This window comes from Salmo trutta, chromosome 28 (genome assembly GCF_901001165.1).
Source record: "Salmo trutta chromosome 28, fSalTru1.1, whole genome shotgun sequence".
Classification (NCBI taxonomy): Eukaryota; Metazoa; Chordata; class Actinopteri; order Salmoniformes; family Salmonidae; genus Salmo; species Salmo trutta.
Window position 1 is genome coordinate 11434075 of NC_042984.1, and position 21317 is coordinate 11455391.

Below are 21317 nucleotides of genomic sequence, written 5' to 3' on the forward strand. Positions count from 1 at the left end.
TGGTAGGCTCGTGTCACTGGGCAGCTCTTGCCTGTTCTTCCCATTGTAGTCTGTAACGGTTTGCAGGCCCTGCCACATCCGACGAGCGTCAGAGCCGGTGTAGTACGATTCGATCTTAGTCCTGTATTGATGCTTTGTATGTTTGATGGTTTGTAAGAGGGCATAGCGGGATTTCTTATAAGCTTCCGGGTTAGAGTCCCGCTCCTTGAAAGCAGCAGCTCTAGCCTTTAGCTCAGTGCGGATGTTGCCTGTAATCCATGGCTTCTGGTTGGGGTATGTACGTACGGTCACTGTGGGGACGACGTCATCGATGCACTTATTGATGAAGCCAATGACTGATGTGGTGTACTCCTCAATGCCATCGGAGGAATCCCGGAACATATTTCAGTCTGTGCTAGCAAAACAGTCCTGTAGCTTAGCATCTACTTCATCTGACCACTGTTCTATTGATCGAGTCACTGGTGCTTCCTGCTTTAATTTTTGCTTGTAAGCAGGAATCAGGAGGATAGAATTATGGTCAGATTTGCCAAATGGAGGGTGAGGGAGAGCTTTGTGTGCATCTCTGTGTGTGGAGTAAAGATGGTCCAGAGTTTTTTCCCCTCTGGTTGCACATTTAACATGCTAATAGAAATTTGGTAAACGGATTTAAGTTTCCCTTTATTAAAGTCCCCGGCTACTTGGAGCGCCGCCTCTGGGTGAGCGTTTTCTTGTTTTCTTATGGTGGAATACAGCTCATTCAATGCTGCCTTAGTGCCAGCCTCAGATTACAGCTATGAGTCTTCTTGGGAAAATCTATAAGATCTTTGCACACCTGGATTGTGCAATATTTGCCCATTATTCTTTTCGAAATTCTACAAGCTCTGTCAAGGGGTTGGGGATCTTGGCTAGACAGAAATGTTCAATTCTTGCCATAGATTTTCAAGCAGGTTTAAGTCAAAACTGTAACTAGGCCAATCAGGAACATTCTCTGTGTTCTTGGTAAGTAACTGCAGTGTATATTTGGCTTTGTGTTGTAAGCTATTGTCCTGCTGAATGGTGAATTCCTGGTATAAAGCAGATTGAAGCAGGTTTTCCTCTAGAATTTTTCCTAAGCTTAGCTCCATCCCGTTTCTTTTCATCCAGAAAATCTCACCAGTTTTTGCCGATGTCAAGCATACCCATACCAGGATGCAGCCACCACCAAGCTTGAAAATAAGGAAGCAGTTACGCTGTGATGTTTTGTGTTGAATTTGGCCCAAACATAAGGCTTTGCATTCAGGCCAAAAAGTGTATTCCTTTGCTGTGTTTTTTTGCAGTATTACTTTCGTGCCTTGATGCATACATATGCATGTTTAGGAATATTTGTATTATTCTTTTCACTCTGTCATTTAGGTCGTTATTGTGGAGTCACTACAATGTTGTTGATCCATCCTCAGTTTTCTCCCATCTCAGCCATTGAACTTTGTAACCGTTTTAAAATCACCAATGGCCTCATGGTGACATCCCTAAGCAGTTTCCTTCCTGTCCTGCTGCTCAGTTCAGAAGCACGACTGCATCTTTGATGTGTCTGGGTGGTTTAATACATCATCCACAGCATAATTATTATCTTGACCATGCTTAAAGATATATTCAATGTCTGATTTGTTATTCTTACCCATCTACCAATCACTGCCGTTCTTCATGAGGCTTTCGATAAGCTCCCTGGTCTTTGTAGTTGAATCTGTGCTTGAAATTCGATACTTGACTGAGGGGTCTTACAGATGTTGAATGTATGGGGGACAGAGGAAGGGTTAGTCATTCAGAAATCATGTCAAGCCCTTTTATTTCACACAGAGTGAGTCCATATAACTTATGTGATTTGTTAAACCAATTTTTACTTCTGAACTAATTTAGGCTTGCCTAAACAAAGGGCTTGAATACTTATGCAACGACTATATTTTAGTTATTAAATTTGTATTAAATTTTTAATTAAATCTATTTCAATCCCACTATGTAACACAACAACATGTGAAAACAGTTCAAGGGTGTGTAAACTTCCTATAGGCAGTGTGTGTGTGTGTGTGTGTGTGTGTGTGTGTGTGTGTGTGTGTGTGTGTGTGTGTGTGTGTGTGTGTGCATGCCTGTGTGTGTGCATGCCAGTGTGTGTGTGTGTGTGTGTGTGTGTGTGTGTGTGTGCGTGCGTGTGCATGTGTACGCACATCTGTGTGTGTATGTGCATATGTGTGTGTTTGTGTATGCGTGTGCATGTATACATGCCTGTGTCTGTGTCTGTGTGTGTGTGTGTGTGTCTGTGTGTGTGTGTGTGTGTTTATGCGTGTGCATGTATACATGTCTGTGTGTGTGTGTGTGTGTGTGTGTGTGTGTGTGTGTTTATGCGTGTGCATGTATACATGCCTGTGTCTGTGTGTGTGTGTGCTTGCGTGTCTGTAAATGTGTGTGTAGGAGAGAGTCAGTGACTGTGAGGGAGAGAGGGATGGGCTGTGTCAGTGTGAATGTGTTTGATGCACTGTGATAACTCTGTTCCATGGGAACTCCTTGCCCTGGGGACACTGGGGAATAAGCTCTTATTTAAAGGAGATATTCCCCCGTGTCACCTATTTCCTGCTGAGGCCTTACCTATCGACCCATGTCTGTCTCATCCACAGACTCACTTATATAATGTCTGTCCCCATTCCCCACTGTCTGGTCCCAGATCTTTTTGTGGTGTCTTGTCCAATGAATTTTCAATGACCATAGGAGTTGGCAAGATAGCACAAACAGATCTGGGACCAGGCTAATGTCTGTCCTATATAATATGTTTGTCTCCACTCTGGTTGCTTTCCCTTGTTTGTGGTCACATCAATTAATAAGGACAAAGGACAGGAAAGAACAAAGAGAAAAGTTCAGGTTAGCACTGTAATGTGAAAGAGGTATAAGTCAATTGAGAGGTTTGGAATAATATTACTGTAGCTACCTGACTAGACAGCAGCTAGACCTACAGTATTCCTATGACATGTATCTACAGACAGAATAGAGTTTGTGCTCTTAATAGTTATAGTGTCTAACTTTCATCTTTGTCTCAATCCTCATGCTGTAAACAGACTATAGCCTTAATGTAGGCTACAGATGGAGGAGCATGTATTACTGTACTGTATGGGTCTAAGTAGTAATGTACAGTGCCTTCAGAATGTATTCACACCTTTTGACTTTTTCCTCATTTTGTTGTGTTACAGCCTGAATTTAAAATTGATTAAATTTAGATTTTGTTTCACTGGCCTTCACACAATACCCCACAATGTCAAAGTGGAATTATGTTCTTCGAAATGTGTACAAATTAATAAAAAATGAAAAGCTGAAATGTATTAACAAAGTATTCATCTCCTTTGTTATGGCAAGCCTAAATATGGTCAGGAGTAAAAATGTACTTAAGTCACATAATAAGTTGCATGGACTCACACTGTGTGCAATAAGTGTTTAAAATGATTTTTTTTTAATGACTACCTCATCTCTGTACACCACACATACAATTATCTGTAAGTTCCCTCAGTCGAGTAGTGAATTTCAAACACAGATTTAACCACAAAGACCAGGGACGTTTTCCAATGCCTCGCAAAGAAGGGCACCTATTGGTAGATGGGTAAAAAAAGCAGACATTGAATATCCCTTTGAGCATGGTGAGGTTATGAATTGAGCTTTTTGATGGTGTATTAATACACTCTGTCACGACAAAGATACAGGCATCCTTCCTAACTCAGTTGCCGGAGAGGAATGAAACCGCTCAAGGATTACGCCATGAGGCCAATGGTGACTTTAAAAAAGTTACAGAGATTAATGGCTGTGATAGAAAACTGAGGATGGATCAACAACATTGTAGTTACTCCACAATACTAACCTAATTGATAGAGTAAATATAAGGAAGCCTGTTCAGAATACAAATATTCCAAAACATGCATCCTGTTTGGAATAATACACTAAAGTAAAACTGCAAAGAATGTGGCAAAGAAATTAACTTTATGTCCTGAATACAAAGCTTTATGTTTGGGGCAAATCCAATACAACAAATCACAGAGTACCAGTCTTCATTATTTCAAGCATGGTGGTGGCTGCATCACGTTATGGGTATGCTTGTCATCAGCAAGGACTAGGGAGTTTTTTTATTTATAAAAAGAAACGGAAAAGAGCTAAGTACAAGCAAAATAGTTCAGTCTGCTTTCCAACAGATACAGCAGGACAATAACCTTTCAGCAGGACAATAACCTAAAACACAAGGCCAAATCTACACTGGAGTTGCTTACCAAGACGAAAAGGCTGTTACTGTGTAATAGAGTAGCTACAAGTACGAGTTGACAGATATCGCTAAGAGTTGACAGATCGCTAAGAGCATCCCTCTGCTCATGAATGAATAATGAAGGAATGAATGGTCCATAGTACTGAATCATCCATTTTTAATAATCAGAACAGGATTTAGCACCGTTGTATTGACTAATGGTCTCCACCATTGGTCTACACCAAACACAACTAAAATTGCAACACACTCACTAAATTCTGGTTGATGACAAACTCAAAGCAAAACTATGCAATATATTATTCTATGACAGATTCCTTAGTTTAACTAGTCTATGAAGTTAAATGCACAACACTTTTTAGGGGTGCTGGGCTGTAGAAAACGTTGCTTAGTTGAACCGGCCCATAACAAAGATTAGGCTGTCATCAGATGTCACGACACCTACAGAAGGTGGCGCCCCTCCTCGCCCGGGCAGCGCTCGGCGGTCGTCGTCGCCGGCCTACTAGCTGCCACCGATCCTCTGTTTCACGTTCTGTTAGTTAGGTCTAGGATAGGCACGCACCTGTTTTGTATTAGTTGTTAGTGTGGGGAGGTATTTAGGCTAGCTAGATAGGTTTGTGTTTTGTGCGGGATTGTTTTTGTCAGGGCTCATGTTTGGAAGTGAGGGTCTGTGTTTTTCCTCTGCCAGTGTTTTACGCAGAGTTTATATTGGGCTGCGTCCCTGCGTTATGTTTGGAGAGGGTGGTGCGTTTTATTTATACGCCCTGCCCGACCGTGCTTGTATTTTTTTCGTGTGGATATATTAAAGAAGTATTCACGGAATTATCTGTCTCCTGCGCTTGACTCTACCTCTCCTGCTTCCTTGAGCCACACCTTGTGACATCAGGGTTTTTGATTAACAGATTTTAATGGTTCCTTTCCTCAGAGTAGGCCTACATTATCTCAAGTCTCACCATACATGGGGAGCTTGTAGCATGGCCTGTTCTAACATGGCCTGTTCTGGCAGGGCCTGTTCTTAAGCCACCCAATCCAAAATGAATGAATCACCTGACACTCTTCAGAATTAACCCAAAAACACTGGAAACGTGGAACATGCCATCTGCGTTAGCCAGCATCCTATTACTGGAGAATTTCTTCAGCAGACTTATGAGGGTTGAAACTGAAAGAAGCAGTCGGTATCGGCTTGCTGGCAAATTAAGGATTGTAGCAATTTAGAAGATACAAGTTTGCTACTAGCTACGGCACAGACTGCAGAAATAGAAAACCCATTGCAGAATATTCCCTTTTTTAGACGGCAATCAACACTTGAGATGGAACAGACACTGGGGAAATGCCTGGGAGTAACACCATAAATTGGTACTAGCCAGGCAGTGTTTAAAGTGTCCTATTAGGAATGAGTTACATTCAAAATGAGGAAACCATTCCTCTGAGGAGTGTATGAACATTTCTCCATTGATAAGAACTATTTGATTTGATAGGATTTTACACATTGTGAGCAGGCATTCTTTGACAGACAGGACTGACTGTGAAAAGGAATATAGTCCCAGGATAAAGCTGAGAACTTTGATTATTCTCAGATCCTCCCTCTGTGCAGTCACCCACTGACCTCACCATCAAACCCAGAACATCAAACAAAAACAATCTCAAACATCAAACTGAAACTGGTGTTCTTGGAAATGAATGATTTGAATATGACTTGAACAGTGGAAAGTTATTAGCATCTCGCTATACTAGCCTGCTGAATACTAATGTGTTTGTTTGTTTTCTTCACAGGATTTACCTGAGGAGATTCACCTTAAGACTTTGAAGGAGAGAATTATCTAGAAGAGGAGGAAGAGGCCCTAGCTTCCCTTAGCTTACCTCTCTTTCCCAGAGACAGTAAACACTGTCCCCTGCCTCAGCGTGTGTATATAGTAAGATTGGCTGAGGTGAGGCTTTATTGAGGTGCCTATTGAGTTTAGTCCCCTTGGTAAGGTGCACAGGAAAGGGTATGCACTGTAGGAGATGGAGAGAAGGAAAGTAAGGACAGAAAGCTAGGACGGAGTGGAGATAAGAAGCACTGTGCTGCTCATCCTCTTTATGCCTCTGTAAAGACTCTAAAGAAAGGAGAGAGGAGGAAGGGAGCCTCTAGTGGCAGGGCCCAGCCCCGTAGTCACCAGCAACACTGGAAGAACAGCAGCCAGAGAACCTAGAAGGTGGGTAAGAAGAGGACCACAGAAAGAGAGGAGAGACGGGGACTGAACGAGAACCAGAGGGTCGGAGGAGGAGGAGAGGACGGGGAGCAGGAGGGGCATCCCCATGGCGACGGACCCTGGAGAACCCACGGGGACAGAGGACTCCTCAGATAAACCTGATGGAGCGCGAGAGGAGGAGACGGAGCAGGAGGATGGCAGGAGGGGAAGGACGCAAAGTACCCCCTCTGACTTCCCCTCCTCCCAGGCCCAGGAGAGGAGAGCCGCCGAGGGTAGGGATACAGGAGAAGGACCAAGAGGAGGCGGAAGCAGAGGAGGGCGAGGAGAGATGGAGGACAGAGATGTTAAGGAAGAGGAGATACCTCCGTTTAGACCTATGTCTCTCTCCACACCCTCATCCCCGGCTGCGACCGTGGTGGCTTCAGGGTCAAGAGGTCATGGGCCGAGGCTGAGGAGAGAGAAGCGTTTCTTCAGGAAGAGTGTGGAGATCTGCGAGGAGGAGGACGAGGTGGCGGCGGACCCCCCAGAGGTCTCCCACTCCGCCCCCCACCTGGATTCAGTCTTCACTCTCATCGGGGCCCAGGCCCCTACCGCCGCTTCAGCTTCCGCAGCCCTAGGACACGACACCGCTCACCATAACCCATCCAGCCCCAGCACCACCCAGGACCCCGGGGCCAAGGACGCCCCCTCCTCCGCCCCTGCCCAGACGGGGAAGGAGAGGGACAGGGAGCAGGAGGAGGAGGCAGAGATGAAGGCCGTGGCCACCTCGCCAGGGGGGAGGTTTCTGAAGTTTGACATTGAGCTGGGGAGGGGAGCCTTTAAGACCGTTTACAAAGGCCTGGACACTGAGACCTGGGTGGAGGTGGCCTGGTGCGAACTACAGGTAAAGAACAATACTCTTTCTTTCTAGTTCCCTCGAGGCTAGACACTATTCAGACATTGTGCCGACCCAAAACAAACTGTACTGCCTTGGATATGTTATTTTCAGCACGGCTCCAGCAAGTATGGTGGATGCGTATGCAGACAAGCTTAGTACAGCTTGGTTTGGCTCGGCTCAGTTTTATGCAGACCAGATCAGTACAGCTTGGTTTGGTTCGGCTCAGTTTTATGCAGGCCAGCTCAGTACAGCTTGGTTTGGTTCAGCTCAGTTTTATGCATGCCACGGTTTGATTTCTGGTTTATGACAACAGTGTCTGTTTAAGTATGTTAATTACATGTGAGTGGTCTCTAGAGATAATGACATGGAAGGTGTCGGGAGGTAGTACTAATCAATGGCAACAATATATTGTGTTGATTTTACTGGTCTGTTTGGAAAATCTATAGCTATTACTTTTGTATTAAATTACACACACCATAATGCATGATTTAAAGTCAGTTGAAATCTTCCCAGGACCCTCACACAAACACACACACACACACACACACACACACACACACACACACACACACACACACACACACACACACACACACACACACTTAATGCTTCCCAAGAGTCTTCTCAGGAGCTTCTCTCTTCCCTGGGATAATCTCAGCCTGTTGTCTGCTCACTATTCAGTCTGAGATTCAGACTCACTGCAGCACATTGGAGACAGAAAGAGAGAGAGACAGAGAGAGAGCAAGACAGAGAGACAGAGAGAGAGGGGGAAAAAGAGGGAAACAGATGTATTTTTGCTGAACTCAGGAACACATGAATAATGCATGATGATATAGTAGTAGGTACACTCCCTGTGAAAAAGAAAATGCACTAGATTTGAAACGTTCCAGGTTGAATGTGCAGACTGCAGCGAGACAGTCACCCACACATGCCTGTACTTTCTATGAAATCAATAGATGACGGGTGAGTCATTCATTGTCCATTGATAACAACGTTGCCTGATATTCATTACATCCTTGCAAAAAAGGTGCTATCTAAAACATAAAAGGGTTCTTCGGCTGTACCCATAGGAAAACCCTTTGAAGAACACTTTTTGGTTCCAGGTAGAACCGTTTTGGTTCCAGGTAGAACCCTTTTGGGTTCTATGTAGAAACCTTTCCACAGATGGTTCCAAAAGGGTTCTACCAGGAACCAATAAGGGTTCTACCTGGAACCAAAAAGGGTTCTCCTATGGGGACAGCCGAAGAACCCTTTTGGAACCCTTTTTTCTAACAGTGTAGTATTCATTCCCACTGCATTGCAATTATATTGTATTATATTCTGTATTACTACTATTCATTATCACTGCATATGTCATATATATACACTACCGGTCAAAAGTTTTAGAACACCTACCCATTCAAGGGTCTTTCTTTATTTTTACTATTTTCTACATTGGAGAATAATAGTGAAGGCATCAAAACTATGAAATAACACAAATGGAATCATGTAGTAACCCAAAAAGTGTTAAACAAATCAAAATATATAACCATCCTTTGCCTTGATGACAGCTTTGCACGCTCTTGGCATTCTCTCAACCAGCTTCACCGGGAAATCTTTTCCAACAGTCTTGAAGGAGTTCCCACATATGCTGAGCACTTGTTGGCTGCTTTTCCTTCACTCTGCGGCCCGACTCATCCCAAACCATCTCAATTGGGTTGAGGTGAGCGTCTGTTCCTTCTGCGGCAGGAGACGAGGAGCGCTCAAGACTTCGCGCTGGAGTTCCAGATCTTGGCCGCCGGCTCGGGGTGGAACGACAGGGCCTTGATAGACCACTATCGGTGTGGCCTACATGAGGACGTCCGCAGGGAGCTAGCCTGTGGAGACGCTACCCTCACCCTGGACCAGCTAATGGACATGTCCATCAGGCTGGATAACTTGCTGGCTACCCACGGGCGTTCGGACGGGGTCCTGTTGGTTCCACCCCCCAGCACCTCTGCTCCAAACCCCATGGAGGGCGACCGGAGGAGGAGCCTCCTCCCACACTGGAAGTGGTCGGAGAGGGCACACTACCGACCGGTGTTGGAGGGGCTCGTCTGGGAGTCGAGATGGCAGGCAGGGCACTGTTTAGATACCTCAGGTGAGTCAGCACCAGGCTCACCCAGAGCCCCCTGTTGGTCACATGTTTGTTTTAATTTCTTTCCGTGAGTTTTTCCCTCATTCCCAGCATAAGGCGCTAGTCGATTCAGGTGCAGCAGGGAATTTCATGGATCGTGGTTTCGCACAGAGGTTAGGGATCCCCCAGTTTCCGCTGGATAAACCCTTTCAGGTGCACTCCTTAGACAGCAAACCACTAGGGTCGGGGGTGGTCAGGGAGTCCACGGCGCCACTGGACATGGTTACGCGGGGGGATCATGAGGAGAACATTTGTTTTTTCCTCATTGATTCTCCTGCGTTTCCAGTGGTGCTGGGGATCCCTTGGTTGGCCTTTCACAACCCTACTATTTCGTGGCAACAGAGGGCTCTAAAGGGTTGGTCAGAGGAGTGCTCAGGCAAGTGTGTGGGAGTTTCCATCGGTGCAACGACGGTGGAGAGTCCAGACCAAGTCCCCACAGTGCACATTCCTCCCGAGTATGCCAATTTGGCTATCGCCTTCTGTAAGAAGAGGGCGACTAAATTACCACCTCATCGACGAGGGGATTGTGTGATAAACCTCCAGGTAGACGCCGTACCGCCCCCGGAGTCACGCGTATCCCCTGTCCCAGGAGGAGACGGTGGCTATGGAAACATATGTCTCTGAATCTCTGAGGCAGGGGTACATTCGGCCCTCCATGTCCCCCGCCTCCGCGAGTTTCTTTTTTGTGAAGAAGAAAGGAGGAGGGTTTGCATCCGTGCATTGACTAGAGGTCTAAATTCGATCACGGTGGGGTACAGTTACCCGCTACCTCTCGTTGCTACGGCGACGGAGTCATTCCACGGAGCACGCTTCTTCACAAAATTGGATCTCCGGAGCGCGTATAACTTGGTGCGTATCCGGGCGGGAGATGGTTGGAAGACAACATTTAGTACCACATCCGGCCATTATGAGTACCTCGTCATGCCGTATGGGTTGAAGAATGCTCCAGCCGTCTTCCAATCCTTTGTCGACGAGATTCTCAGGGACCTGCACGGGCAGGGTGTGGTGGCTTATATCGATGACATCTTGATATACTCTGCTACGTGCGCCGCACATGTGTCTCTGATGCGCAAAGTGCTTGGGCGACTGATGGAGCATGACTTATACGTTAAGGCTGAGAAATGCGTGTTCTTCAAACAGTCCGTCTCTTTCCTGGGGTATCGCATTTCCACATCAGGGGTGGAGATGGAGTGTGACCGCATTTCGGCCGTGCGTAATTGGCCGACTCCCACCACGGTGAAGGAGGTGCAGCGGTTTTTAGGGTTTTCCAATTATTACAGGAGGTTTATCCGGGGCTTTGGGCAGGTGGCTGCTCCCATTACCTCACTGCTGAAGGGAGATCCAGTGCGTCTGCGGTGGTCGGCTGAGGCGGACAGAGCTTTTGATCGCCTGAAGTCGCTGTTCACCGAGGCTCCCGTATTGGCTCATCCGGATCCGTCTTTGGCATTCATGGTGGAGGTGGACGCATCCGAGGCTGGGGTAGGAGCCGTGCTCTCACAGCGCTCGGGCACGCCACCGAAGCTCTGCCCCTGCGCTTTCTTTTCGAGGAAGCTCAGCCCAGCGGAGCAAAATTATGACGTGGGGGACCGGGAGCTGCTAGCGGTCGTGAAAGCGCTGAAAGTGTGGAGACATTGGCTCGAGGGGGCTAAACACCCTTTCCTCATCTGGACCGACCACCGGAATCTGGAGTACATCTGAGCGGCGAGGAGACTGAACCCTCGTCAGGCAAGGTGGGCCATGTATTTCACTAGATTTAGATTTACTATCTCATATAGACCAGGTTCCCAGAACACTAAGGCAGACGCACTGTCCCGTCTCTATGATACGGAGGAACGGCCCATCGATCCCACCCCCATACTTCTGGCCTCATATCTGGTGGCACCGGTGGTGTGGGAGGTGGATGCGGACATCGAGCGGGCATGTCGTTCAGAGCCAACTCTGCCTCAGTGTCCTGCGGGACGGAGGTATGTCCTGCTTGGTGTCTGCGATAGGTTGATTCGGTGGGCGCATACGTTACCTTCCTCTGGCCACCCAGGCATAGAGAGGACGGTGCGAAGCCTTAGGGGGAAGTACTGGTGGCCCACGTTAGCTAAGGACGTGAGGTTTTACGTCTCCTCCTGTTCGGTGTGCGCTCAGAGCAAGGCTCCTAGACACCTGCCTAGAGGGAAGTTACATCCCCTCCCCGTTCCACAGCAGCCTTGGTCACACCTATCGGTAGACTTCCTAACCGATCTCCCTCCTTCCCAGGGGAACACCACGGTCCTGGTCGTTGTGGATCGGTTTTCTAAGTCCTGTCGTCTCATCCCTTTGCCCAGTCTCCCTACGGCCCTACAGACGTAGGGAGACTCACGTCTTCCGGCACTACGGGGTGCCTGAGAACATAGTTTCTGATCGGGGTCCCCAGTTCACGTCTCGGGTGTGGAAGGCATTCATGGAGCGTCTGGGGGTCTCGGTCAGCCTAACCCCAGGTTTTCACCCCGAGAGTAATGGGCAGGTGGAGCGTGTGAACCAGGATGTGGGTAGGTTTCTGCGGTCGTATTGCCAGGACCGGCAAGGGGAGTGGGCGAGGTATATCCCATGGGCAGAAATGGCCCAGAACTTGCTCCGCCACTCCTCAACTAACATTTTGCCTTTTCAGTGCGTGTTGGGGTACCAGCCGGTCCAGGTACGATGGCATCAGAACCAGACCGAGGCTCCTGTGGTGGAGGATTGGGTATAGCGCTCGAGGGAGACCTGGGAGGTCATCCAGGAGCACCTCGACCGGGCCGAGGCCCGGCAGAAGACGAGCGCTGACCGCCGCCGCAGTGAGGTCCCAGTGTTCACGCCTGGGGATCGGGTCTGGCTCTCGACCCGAAACCTGCCCCTCCGCCTGCCCTGCTGGAAGCTGGGCCCGCGGTTTGTGGGGCAATTTAAAGTCCTGAGGAGGATAAACGAGGTGTGTTATAGGTTACAGCTTCCCCGTTATTACCGTATTAACCCCTCGTTTCATGTGTCTCTCCTCAGGCCGGTGGTGGCTGGTCCGCTTCAAGACGCTGAGGCGCTGGAGGTCCCTCCACCCCCCCTGGACATCGAGGGGGCCCTGGCGTACACGGTACAATCCATACTGGATTCCAGGCGTCGGGTGAGGGGCCTGCAGTACCTCGTGGATTGGGAGGGGTACGGTCCGGAGGAGAGATGCTGGGTGCCGGTGGGGGACATCTTGGATCCTTCTCTGCTGAGTGAGTTTCACCTCCTCCATCCGGATCGCCCTACACCTCGTCCTCCAGGTCGTCCTCGAGGCTGGCATCGGCGTGCTGCGGGAGCCGCGCGTCGGGGGGGTACTGTCACGACTTCCACCGAAGGTGGCTCCTCTCCCTGTTCGTGCGGTGCTCGGCGGTCGTCGTCGCCGGCATACTAGCTGCCACCGATCCCATTTTCCTTTTAATTTAGTTCTGTCTAGTTTTACACACCTGTGTCTTGTTTTGTTTGATTTCGGTGGGTTTATATTTCCCCGCAGCAGGTTAGGCTGTGTGCGGGATTATTTTGCTGTAGGCAACATGTAAGGGGTGCGTGCCTGCACCACGGGCGTTGTTTATTGTTTGTACGGTATGTGTTTACCGTGGACATTTTGCTTGTGGCATAACGGAGTTGAGGTTTCTCCCCTGAATGTGTCGTTGTGCTTTTCGGATCTGCCAAAATAAACGGTGGATTTTCCTGGAACCCTTCTGCTCTCCTGCTCCTGATTCCACACACCCCCCCTCCATCGAGAGGCTCTGTTACAGCTAAGGTGTGTGTAAACTTCTAACTTCAACTGTATAATTCACTTTTTTGGCTACTACATGATTCCATATGTGTTATCTACAATGTAGAAAATAGTTCAAATGAAGAAAAACCCTTGAATGAGTAGTTGTTTTAAAACTTTTGACCGGTAGCGTATATATTGAAGTGACATGTTCCCCTTAGGCACTGTTGTTTAGCCTATCTATCTCTGACGAGCCTGACGCGAAGGATATACTACTTCCTCGGGAACAGGCCCCGATCCCCAAGATCTGCCTCTAGAGTAGGTGGAGAAAGAGGGGCCGAAGGGCGGGCTGCCTTCTAAGAATTCGTAGGCGATCAAATAGACCCCCACTTCCCTCCATTCTGCTTGCAAACGAGAATAAAATCGACGAGCTATGCGGAGAGAATAAAATCGCTGAGTTATGTGGAAGATTAAACTACCAAACGGACATTAAAAGCTGTAACATCTTATGCTTCACGGAGTTGTGGCTTAACGATGACAATATCAACATGGTTATACGATGTACCAGCAGGATAGAACAGTGGCGTCTGGTAAGACAAGGGGCGGTGGACTATGTATTTTGGTAAATAACAGCTGGTGCATGATATCTCAGGAAGTCTCGAGTTATTGCTCGCCTGAGGTAGAGTATCTCATGATAAAATGTAGACCACATTACCTACCGAGAGAGTTTTCATCTGTATTCTTTGTAGCTGTTTACATACCGCCACAGTCAGAGGCTGGCACTAAGACAGCATTGAATGAGCTGTATTCCACCATAAGCAAACAAGAAAGCACTCACCCAGAGGCGGTGCTCCTAGCAGCCGGAGACTTTAATGCAGGGAAATTTCAATCTGTTTTACCAAATTTCTATCAGCATGTTAAATGTGCAACCAGAGGAAAAAGAACTCTGGACCACTTTTACTCCACACTCATACGCATACACACGCATACAAACTCTGCTTTGCCCTCCATTTGGCCCTCCATTTGCCCTCCATTTGCCCTCCATTTGGCAAATCTGACCATAATTCTATCCTCCTGATTCCTGTGTACAAGCAAAAATTAAAGCAGGAAGCACCAATGACAAGATCAATAAAAAAGTGGTATGGCATTGAGGAGTACACCACATCAGTCATTGGCTTCATCAATAACGTCGTCCCCACAGTGACCGTATGTACATACCCCAACCAGAAGCCATGGATTACAGGCAGCATCCGCACTGAGCTAAAGGCTAGAGCTGCCGCTTTCAAGGAGTGGGACTCTAACCCGGAAGCTTACTAGAAATCCCGCTATGACCTCTGACAAACCATCAAACAGGCAAAGCATCAATACAGGACTAAGATCGAATCGTACTACACTGGCTCTGATGCTCGTCGGATGTGGCAGGACTTGCAAACCAGTACAGACTACGAAGGGAAGCACAGCCGAGAGCTGCCCAGTGACACGAGCCTACCAGACAAGTTAAACTACTTCTATGCTCGCTTCGAGGCAAATAACACTGAAACATGCATGAGAGCACCAGCTGTTCCGAAGGATTGTGTGATCACGCTCTCCACAGCCGATGTGAGTAAGACCTTTAAACAGGTCAACATTCACAAGGCCGCAGGGCCAGACGGATTACCAGGACATGTACTGCAAGCATGCGCTGACCAACTGGCAGGTGTCTTCACTGACATTTTCAACCTCTCCCTGTTCGAGTCTGTAATACCAATATGTTTAAGCAGACCACCATAGTGCCTGTACCCAAGAACACTAAGGTAACCTGCCTAAATGAAGCCATGAAGTGCTACAGAGGGTAGTGCGAACGGCCCAGAACAAGCTTCCTGCCATCCAGGACCTCTATACCATGCGGTGTCAGAGGAAGGCCCTAAAAATTGTCAAAGACTCCAGCCACCCTAGTCATAGACTGTTCTCTCTGCTACCACATGGCAAGCGGTACCGGAGCGCCAAGTCTAGGTCCAAGAGGCTTCTAAACAGCTTCTACCCCCAAGCCATAAGACTCCTGAACATCTAGTCAAATGGCTACCCAGACTATTTGCATTGCCCCCCCTCCCCTCTCCACACCATTGCCACTCTCTGTTGTCATCTATGCATAGTCACTTTAATAACTCTACCTACATGTACATACTACCTCAACTAACCGGTGCCCCCGCACATTGACTCTGTATCGGTACCCCCCCGTATATAGTGCTGCTCTTTAATTACTTGTTACTTTTCTCTTGTTCTTATCCGTATTTTTTTTTAAACTGCATTGTTGGTTAGTGGCTCGTAAGAAGCATTTCACTGTAAGGTCTACACCTGTTGTATTCGGCACATGTGACTAATAAAATTTGATTTGATTTGATATTTCAAAAGTATTGTGTTGTAGAGGCCAATGCTTTTGTGTCTGTTCCTGAGCTGTGACAACCAACACAACAGGATCAATGAAGCTTAACCCTATAAATGAATGATGATATTTACATAGAACAATCAACAATTGGACAAGAAAGGTAGAGTGGAGAAAAGAGGGTGTGTGCAGGTACTGAAATAGGAACAATAGCCATAATGAGAACATACCTCACCAAGAGGTTGAGCTTAAGATGAATGATAAGGTGAACATAGAACAACACAGAGACAGAGAATGAAAGGAGGAAAGAAAGCAAGAGGTGAAAAGGGAAAGGGATGTGCGTACAGGGCAGAAAGTGAAATATGAACCAGTAGTCGCTTTAGAGAATGTCCCTTCCCATTGGTGGACTCTCATAACTGTCATTTATTGGCCCTGAAGACCTGAGAGCGTGACAAGCTAAATGTGAGATTGTACCCTTGCGGAGCAGCTCGTGATTTACTGACACTGTAGATCGACAGGGAACAACAGCCAACGGCATCATACGGTGTGGCCTCAACTGGTGGGAGACACCAGTCGAACTTACTGTTTGCGGTCACAAAAGAGAAGCTGTGTGATTCGGCAGCTGATTTGTTTGATGTCTTGTGTGGAAAGGCTAGTAGGCTAGTCTACCATGGCTGTGTGGAAAGGCTAGTAGGCTAGTCTACCACGGCTGTGTGGAAAGGCTAGTAGTCTAGTCTACCACGGCTGTGTGGAAAGGCTAGTAGGCTAGTCTACCGCGGCTGTGTGGAAAGGCTAGTAGGCTAGTCTACCGCGGCTGTGTGGAAAGGCTAGTAGGCTAGTCTACCACGGCTGTGTGGAAAGGCTAGTAGGCTAGTCTACCTCGGCTGTGTGGAAAGGCTAGTAGGCTAGTCTACCGCGGCTGTGTGGAAAGGCTAGTGGGCTAGTCTACCTCGGCTGTGTGGAAAGGCTAGTAGGCTAGTCTACCGCGGCTGTGTGGAAAGGCTAGTAGGCTAGTCTACCGCGGCTGTGTGGAAAGGCTAGTAGGCTAGTCTACCTCGACTGTGTGGAAAGGCTAATAGGCTAGTCTACCTCGGCTGTGTGGAAAGGCTAGTAGGCTAGTCTACCAAGGCTGTGTGGAAAGGCTAGTAGGCTAGTCTACCACGGCTGTGTGGAAAGGCTAGTAGCCTAGTCTACCGCGGCTGTGTGGAAAGGCTAGTAGGCTAGTCTACCTCGACTGTGTGGAAAGGCTAGTAGGCTAGTCTACCACGGCTGTGGTAGGTGTTGGCTGTGGAGCTTATGCTACATAGCAGCTGTGTCCAAACTCTCTCTCAAATGGCACCCTATTCCTTGTGTAGTGCACTACTTTTGACCAGAACCCTATGGGTCAATTCCATTTCAATTTTCTTAATTGAAAAGTAATGAAGCAAATTGTTTGGAATTGAAATTTCAGTTTACTTCTTGAATGGAAAGAATTGAAATGGAATTGTGTTAGAGCACTGCTTACAAGACTAACCACCTCCATTGCTACCCTCTAGCCTTTAGCTCGATTTCCCTGTTTAATAACAGCACTTTTTCAAATATGTGTAATGTTTTATTCAGACAGTATTGAAGTAGAGGGGTAGATGAATGAGGAGAGGAGACTCAGCAGGAAGGATTGATGTCCCGTCTCCTGGGGCGACAGACAGATTTTTATGTGTGCTAGGAACTGTGTTACCATTAGACCACTAGACCACGGGGCTCTACACATAACAACCTCCGTATCCTACCACCTTTCAGCTCTGTCCCTACTGCTCTTACCATAAATCACATCAGGTGTTACCACTAGACTGCTTGTAGAGCTATGACCACCAGTCCTGCTCTTACCGTAAATCAGTCCCACCAGCCAACCGACCGCTCTGGTTTAGATCACTTACCACTCCAACTGGTCACACCATCAAAGGCAGCCAGCAGCAGCCAACCATACCTAAGCACTTAGGAAAGCCAGACATCCTCAACCAGAGACTTACTGAGGCAGTAAAAGTAGCCTGTTTCCATTAAGGCAGTAGTACTAGTGTGTACCATTTACTGTGGTAGTAACATGTTTATTGTACCACCAGAGAAGGAAACCTGCATTATGATTGTATGCACTCTGCTTTGGCCCTTATCTCAAGTAATGAAAACAGTGTTCTAGATCTTGGATTTGCAAACATACTCTAGGCCTTTTCCACCTTATGAAAACTGTTTAAAATGAGAGAGACGGAGTGAGAGAGGGAGAGCGAGGGAGGGAGGGAGAGTTAGAGACTGATGAGCCAAATAGAGGATTAACATGGCATGACTCCCAGAGAGTGGCAGTCTGGCTAATGCACACACACACACACACACACACACACACACACACACACACACACACACACACACACACACACACACACACACACACACACACACACACACACACACACACACAGATGGTTGGATTTGTGTGTGTGCCACACTCTCACACCTCTCTCTCTAGCCCTCTCTTTCCCTCCCTCCCCCCTCTCTCCTCCCTCCCTCCATCCCTCTCCCCCACTTTGTCTGCGAGAGTGAGTATACAGAGTGATCCAGGGAGTTAATTACAGTGGGTGCCTGTCAGGCGGGAACAAAAACCCTGCACAGACAGCACAACTAACTGGTCTGGGGCGGTCTGGGCTAGGATAGAAACCCCACAAACCAACCCCACAGGCTGGCTCACCCCAACCCTCTCTTCTCCTGTCAGCCCACTGAGCCCACACCGGCCTGACCCAATCCAGCCGAAATCCACCCAAACCACCCATTCCACCCACTCCACCAAATCCACGCAAACCACCCATTCCACCCCAATCCAGCCCAAATCCATCCAGTCTACCCAATCCAGCCCAAATCCATCCAGTCTACCCAATCCAGCCCAATCCACCCAGTCTACCCAATCCAGCCCAAATCCACCCAGTCTACCCAATCCAGCCCAAACCCAGCCAGTCTACCCAATCCAGCCCAATCCACCCAGTCTACCCAATCCAGCCCAATCCACCCAGTCTACCCAATCCAGCCCAAATCCACCCAGTCTACCCAATCCAGCCCAAATCCACCCAGTCTACCCAATCCACCCCAAATCCACCCAGTCTACCCAATCCAGCCCAAATCCATCCAGTCTACCCAATCCACCCCAAATCGACCCCATCCACCCAAACCACCCCAAATCCATCTAATCCACCAAAATCCACCCAGTCCACCCCAAATCCATCCAATCCACCTAATCCACCCAAATCCACTCAATCCACCCTGTGTGGGAATGTATCAGTGTCCGAGTGTGTGTGTGTGTGTGTGTGTGTGTGTGTGTGTGTGTGTGTGTGTGTGTGTGTGTGTGTGTGTGTGTGTGTGTGTGTGTGGAATGAGCCAGGCAGCCAGGCGAGGGACAGCTGGATGGAGCTAGTCTAGCCAAGAGAGTAACCTGTCCAGGAACGACAGGTTCCGACCAGTCTTCTTCTTTTCTGGTTTTATGACGGTCTGCAAAACAAATGTTTCTAGGTGCATGCTGCCACCTACTGTACGGGTAGTGAATGAGGAAAATTCTTCTCACTTTCTCCACCTAAGAGACACACTAGACAGCCCTTACTCTTGTCACTTCTGTCTCTATCACCATAAAAGGGCACTTCAGGAATTCGTTGCATGTTTGCCACCACAATTGCAGCATTTCGCCTCAGCTGGCATTTGATATTCCTCCCGTGCCTTTGGAAAGTTTTCAGACCCCTTGACTTTTTCCACATTTTGTTACGTTACAGCCTTATTCTAAAATTAATTAAAAATATTTTTTAAATCCTCAGCAATCTACACACAAAACCCCATAATGATAAAGCCAGAACAGGGTTTTAAACATTTTTGGAAATTTGTTAAAACAAAAAACAAAAATACCTTATTTACTTAAGTATTCAGACCCTTTGCTATGACACTCGAAATTGAGTTCAGATGCATCCTGTTTCTATTGATCCTCCTTGAGATGTTTCTACAACTTGATTGGAGTCCACCTGTGGTAAATTAAATAGATTGGACATGATTTGAAAAAGCACACACCTGTCCATATCAGGTCCCAGTTGACAGTGCATGTCAGAGCAAAAACCAAGCCATGAGGTCGAACGGATTGTCTGTAGAGCTCCAAGACAGGATTGTGTCGAGGTACAGATCTAGGGAAGGGTACCAAAACATTTCTGCAGCATTGAAGGTCCCCAAGAACACAGTGGCCTCCATCATTCTTCCATGAAAGAAGTTTGGAACTTCCTAGATCTGGGCGCCCGGCCAAACTGAGCAATCGGGGGAGAAAGGCCTTGGTCAGGGAGGTGACTAAGAACCCGATGGTCACTCAGAGCTCTAAAGTTCCTCTGTGGAGATGGGAGAACCTTCCAGAAAGACAACAATCTCTGCAGCACTCATCCAATCAGGACGTTCTGGTAGAGTGGCCAGACGGAAGCCACTCCTCAGTAAAAAGCATATGACAGTTTGCTTGGAGTTTGCCAAAAGGCACCTAAAGACTCTCAGACCATGAGAAACAAGATTCTCTGGTCTGATGAAACCAATATTGAACTCTTTGGCCTGAATGGCAAGCGTCACGTCTGGAGGAAACCTGGCACCATCCCTGCAGTGAAGCATGGTGGTGGCAGCATCATGCTGTGGGGATGTTTTTCAGTGACAGGGACTGGGAGACTAGTCAGGCTTGAGGCAAAGATGAACGGAGCAGAGTACAGAGAGATCCTTGATGAAAACCTGCTCCAGAGCGCTCAGGACCTTAGACTGGGGTGAAGGTTCACCTTCCAACAGGACAATAACCCTAAGCACACAGCCAATACAACGCAGGAGTGGCTTCAGGACAAGTCTCTGAATGTCCTTGAGTAGCCCAGCCAAACCCCAGATTGTACAGCAACGCTCCCCATCCAACCTGACAGATCTTGAGAGATCTGCAGAGAACAATAGAAGAAACTCCCCAAATATAGGTGTGCCAAGCTTGTAGCGTCATACCCAAGAAGACTCGATGCTGTAATCGCTGCCAAAGGTGCTTCAACAAAGTACTGTGTAAGGGTCTGAATACATATGTACATTTGGACTCTCCACTGGAATCTATTTCTCCTCACTATTATATCTACTCGACACGCCATCAGTTCAAACAAAACATCCGCTTCCGCCATCTTCCGTTCCGACCAGACAGCGGATGGAACGGCTTTTAGGTTCGCTTTACTGAAGAAAAGGGTTGCTTAGGGACACTTTACCGCAGTAAAAGGTTGCTATGAGACAATCGTTAGAGATGTTGGAGTGATTTAAAGTGTCTGGCCTCCTGAGGATTCACCTTAGTATTTATGTCATGTCCACACACAGAGGTGCTAATGCTCTCTCTCTCTCTTTCTCTCTCGAACACACACACACACACACACACACACACACACACACACACACACACACACACATCCAATAAACACACAGACACTCATACACACACACATCCAGTACACACACAGACACTCATACACACACACATCCAGTACACACACACACATACACTCATACACCCACACACATCCAGTACACACACACAGACACTCATACACACACACATCCAGTACACACACACACACGCATGCATACACACACACACATGCATGCATACACAAACACACACGCATGCATACACACACACACACACACACGCATGCATACACACACACACGCATGCATACACACACACACATGCATACACAAACACGCACGCATGCATACACAAACA

At 47.7% G+C, this 21317-nt stretch overlaps 1 protein-coding gene across 2 annotated transcripts in view; it reads left to right on the top strand.

Annotated features, from left to right (window-relative positions):
* The window catches only part of LOC115165472 (serine/threonine-protein kinase WNK3), a 95688-nt gene that overhangs the window by 15625 nt on the left and 58746 nt on the right, over nt 1-21317 (top strand). For both annotated transcript variants that reach the window (XM_029718626.1, XM_029718627.1), the window contains exon 2: nt 6017-7318. In XM_029718626.1, the coding sequence (XP_029574486.1) occupies nt 6542-7318 (777 nt within the window). In that variant the 5' untranslated portion in view covers nt 6017-6541. The remainder of the gene's footprint in view (nt 1-6016; nt 7319-21317) is intronic.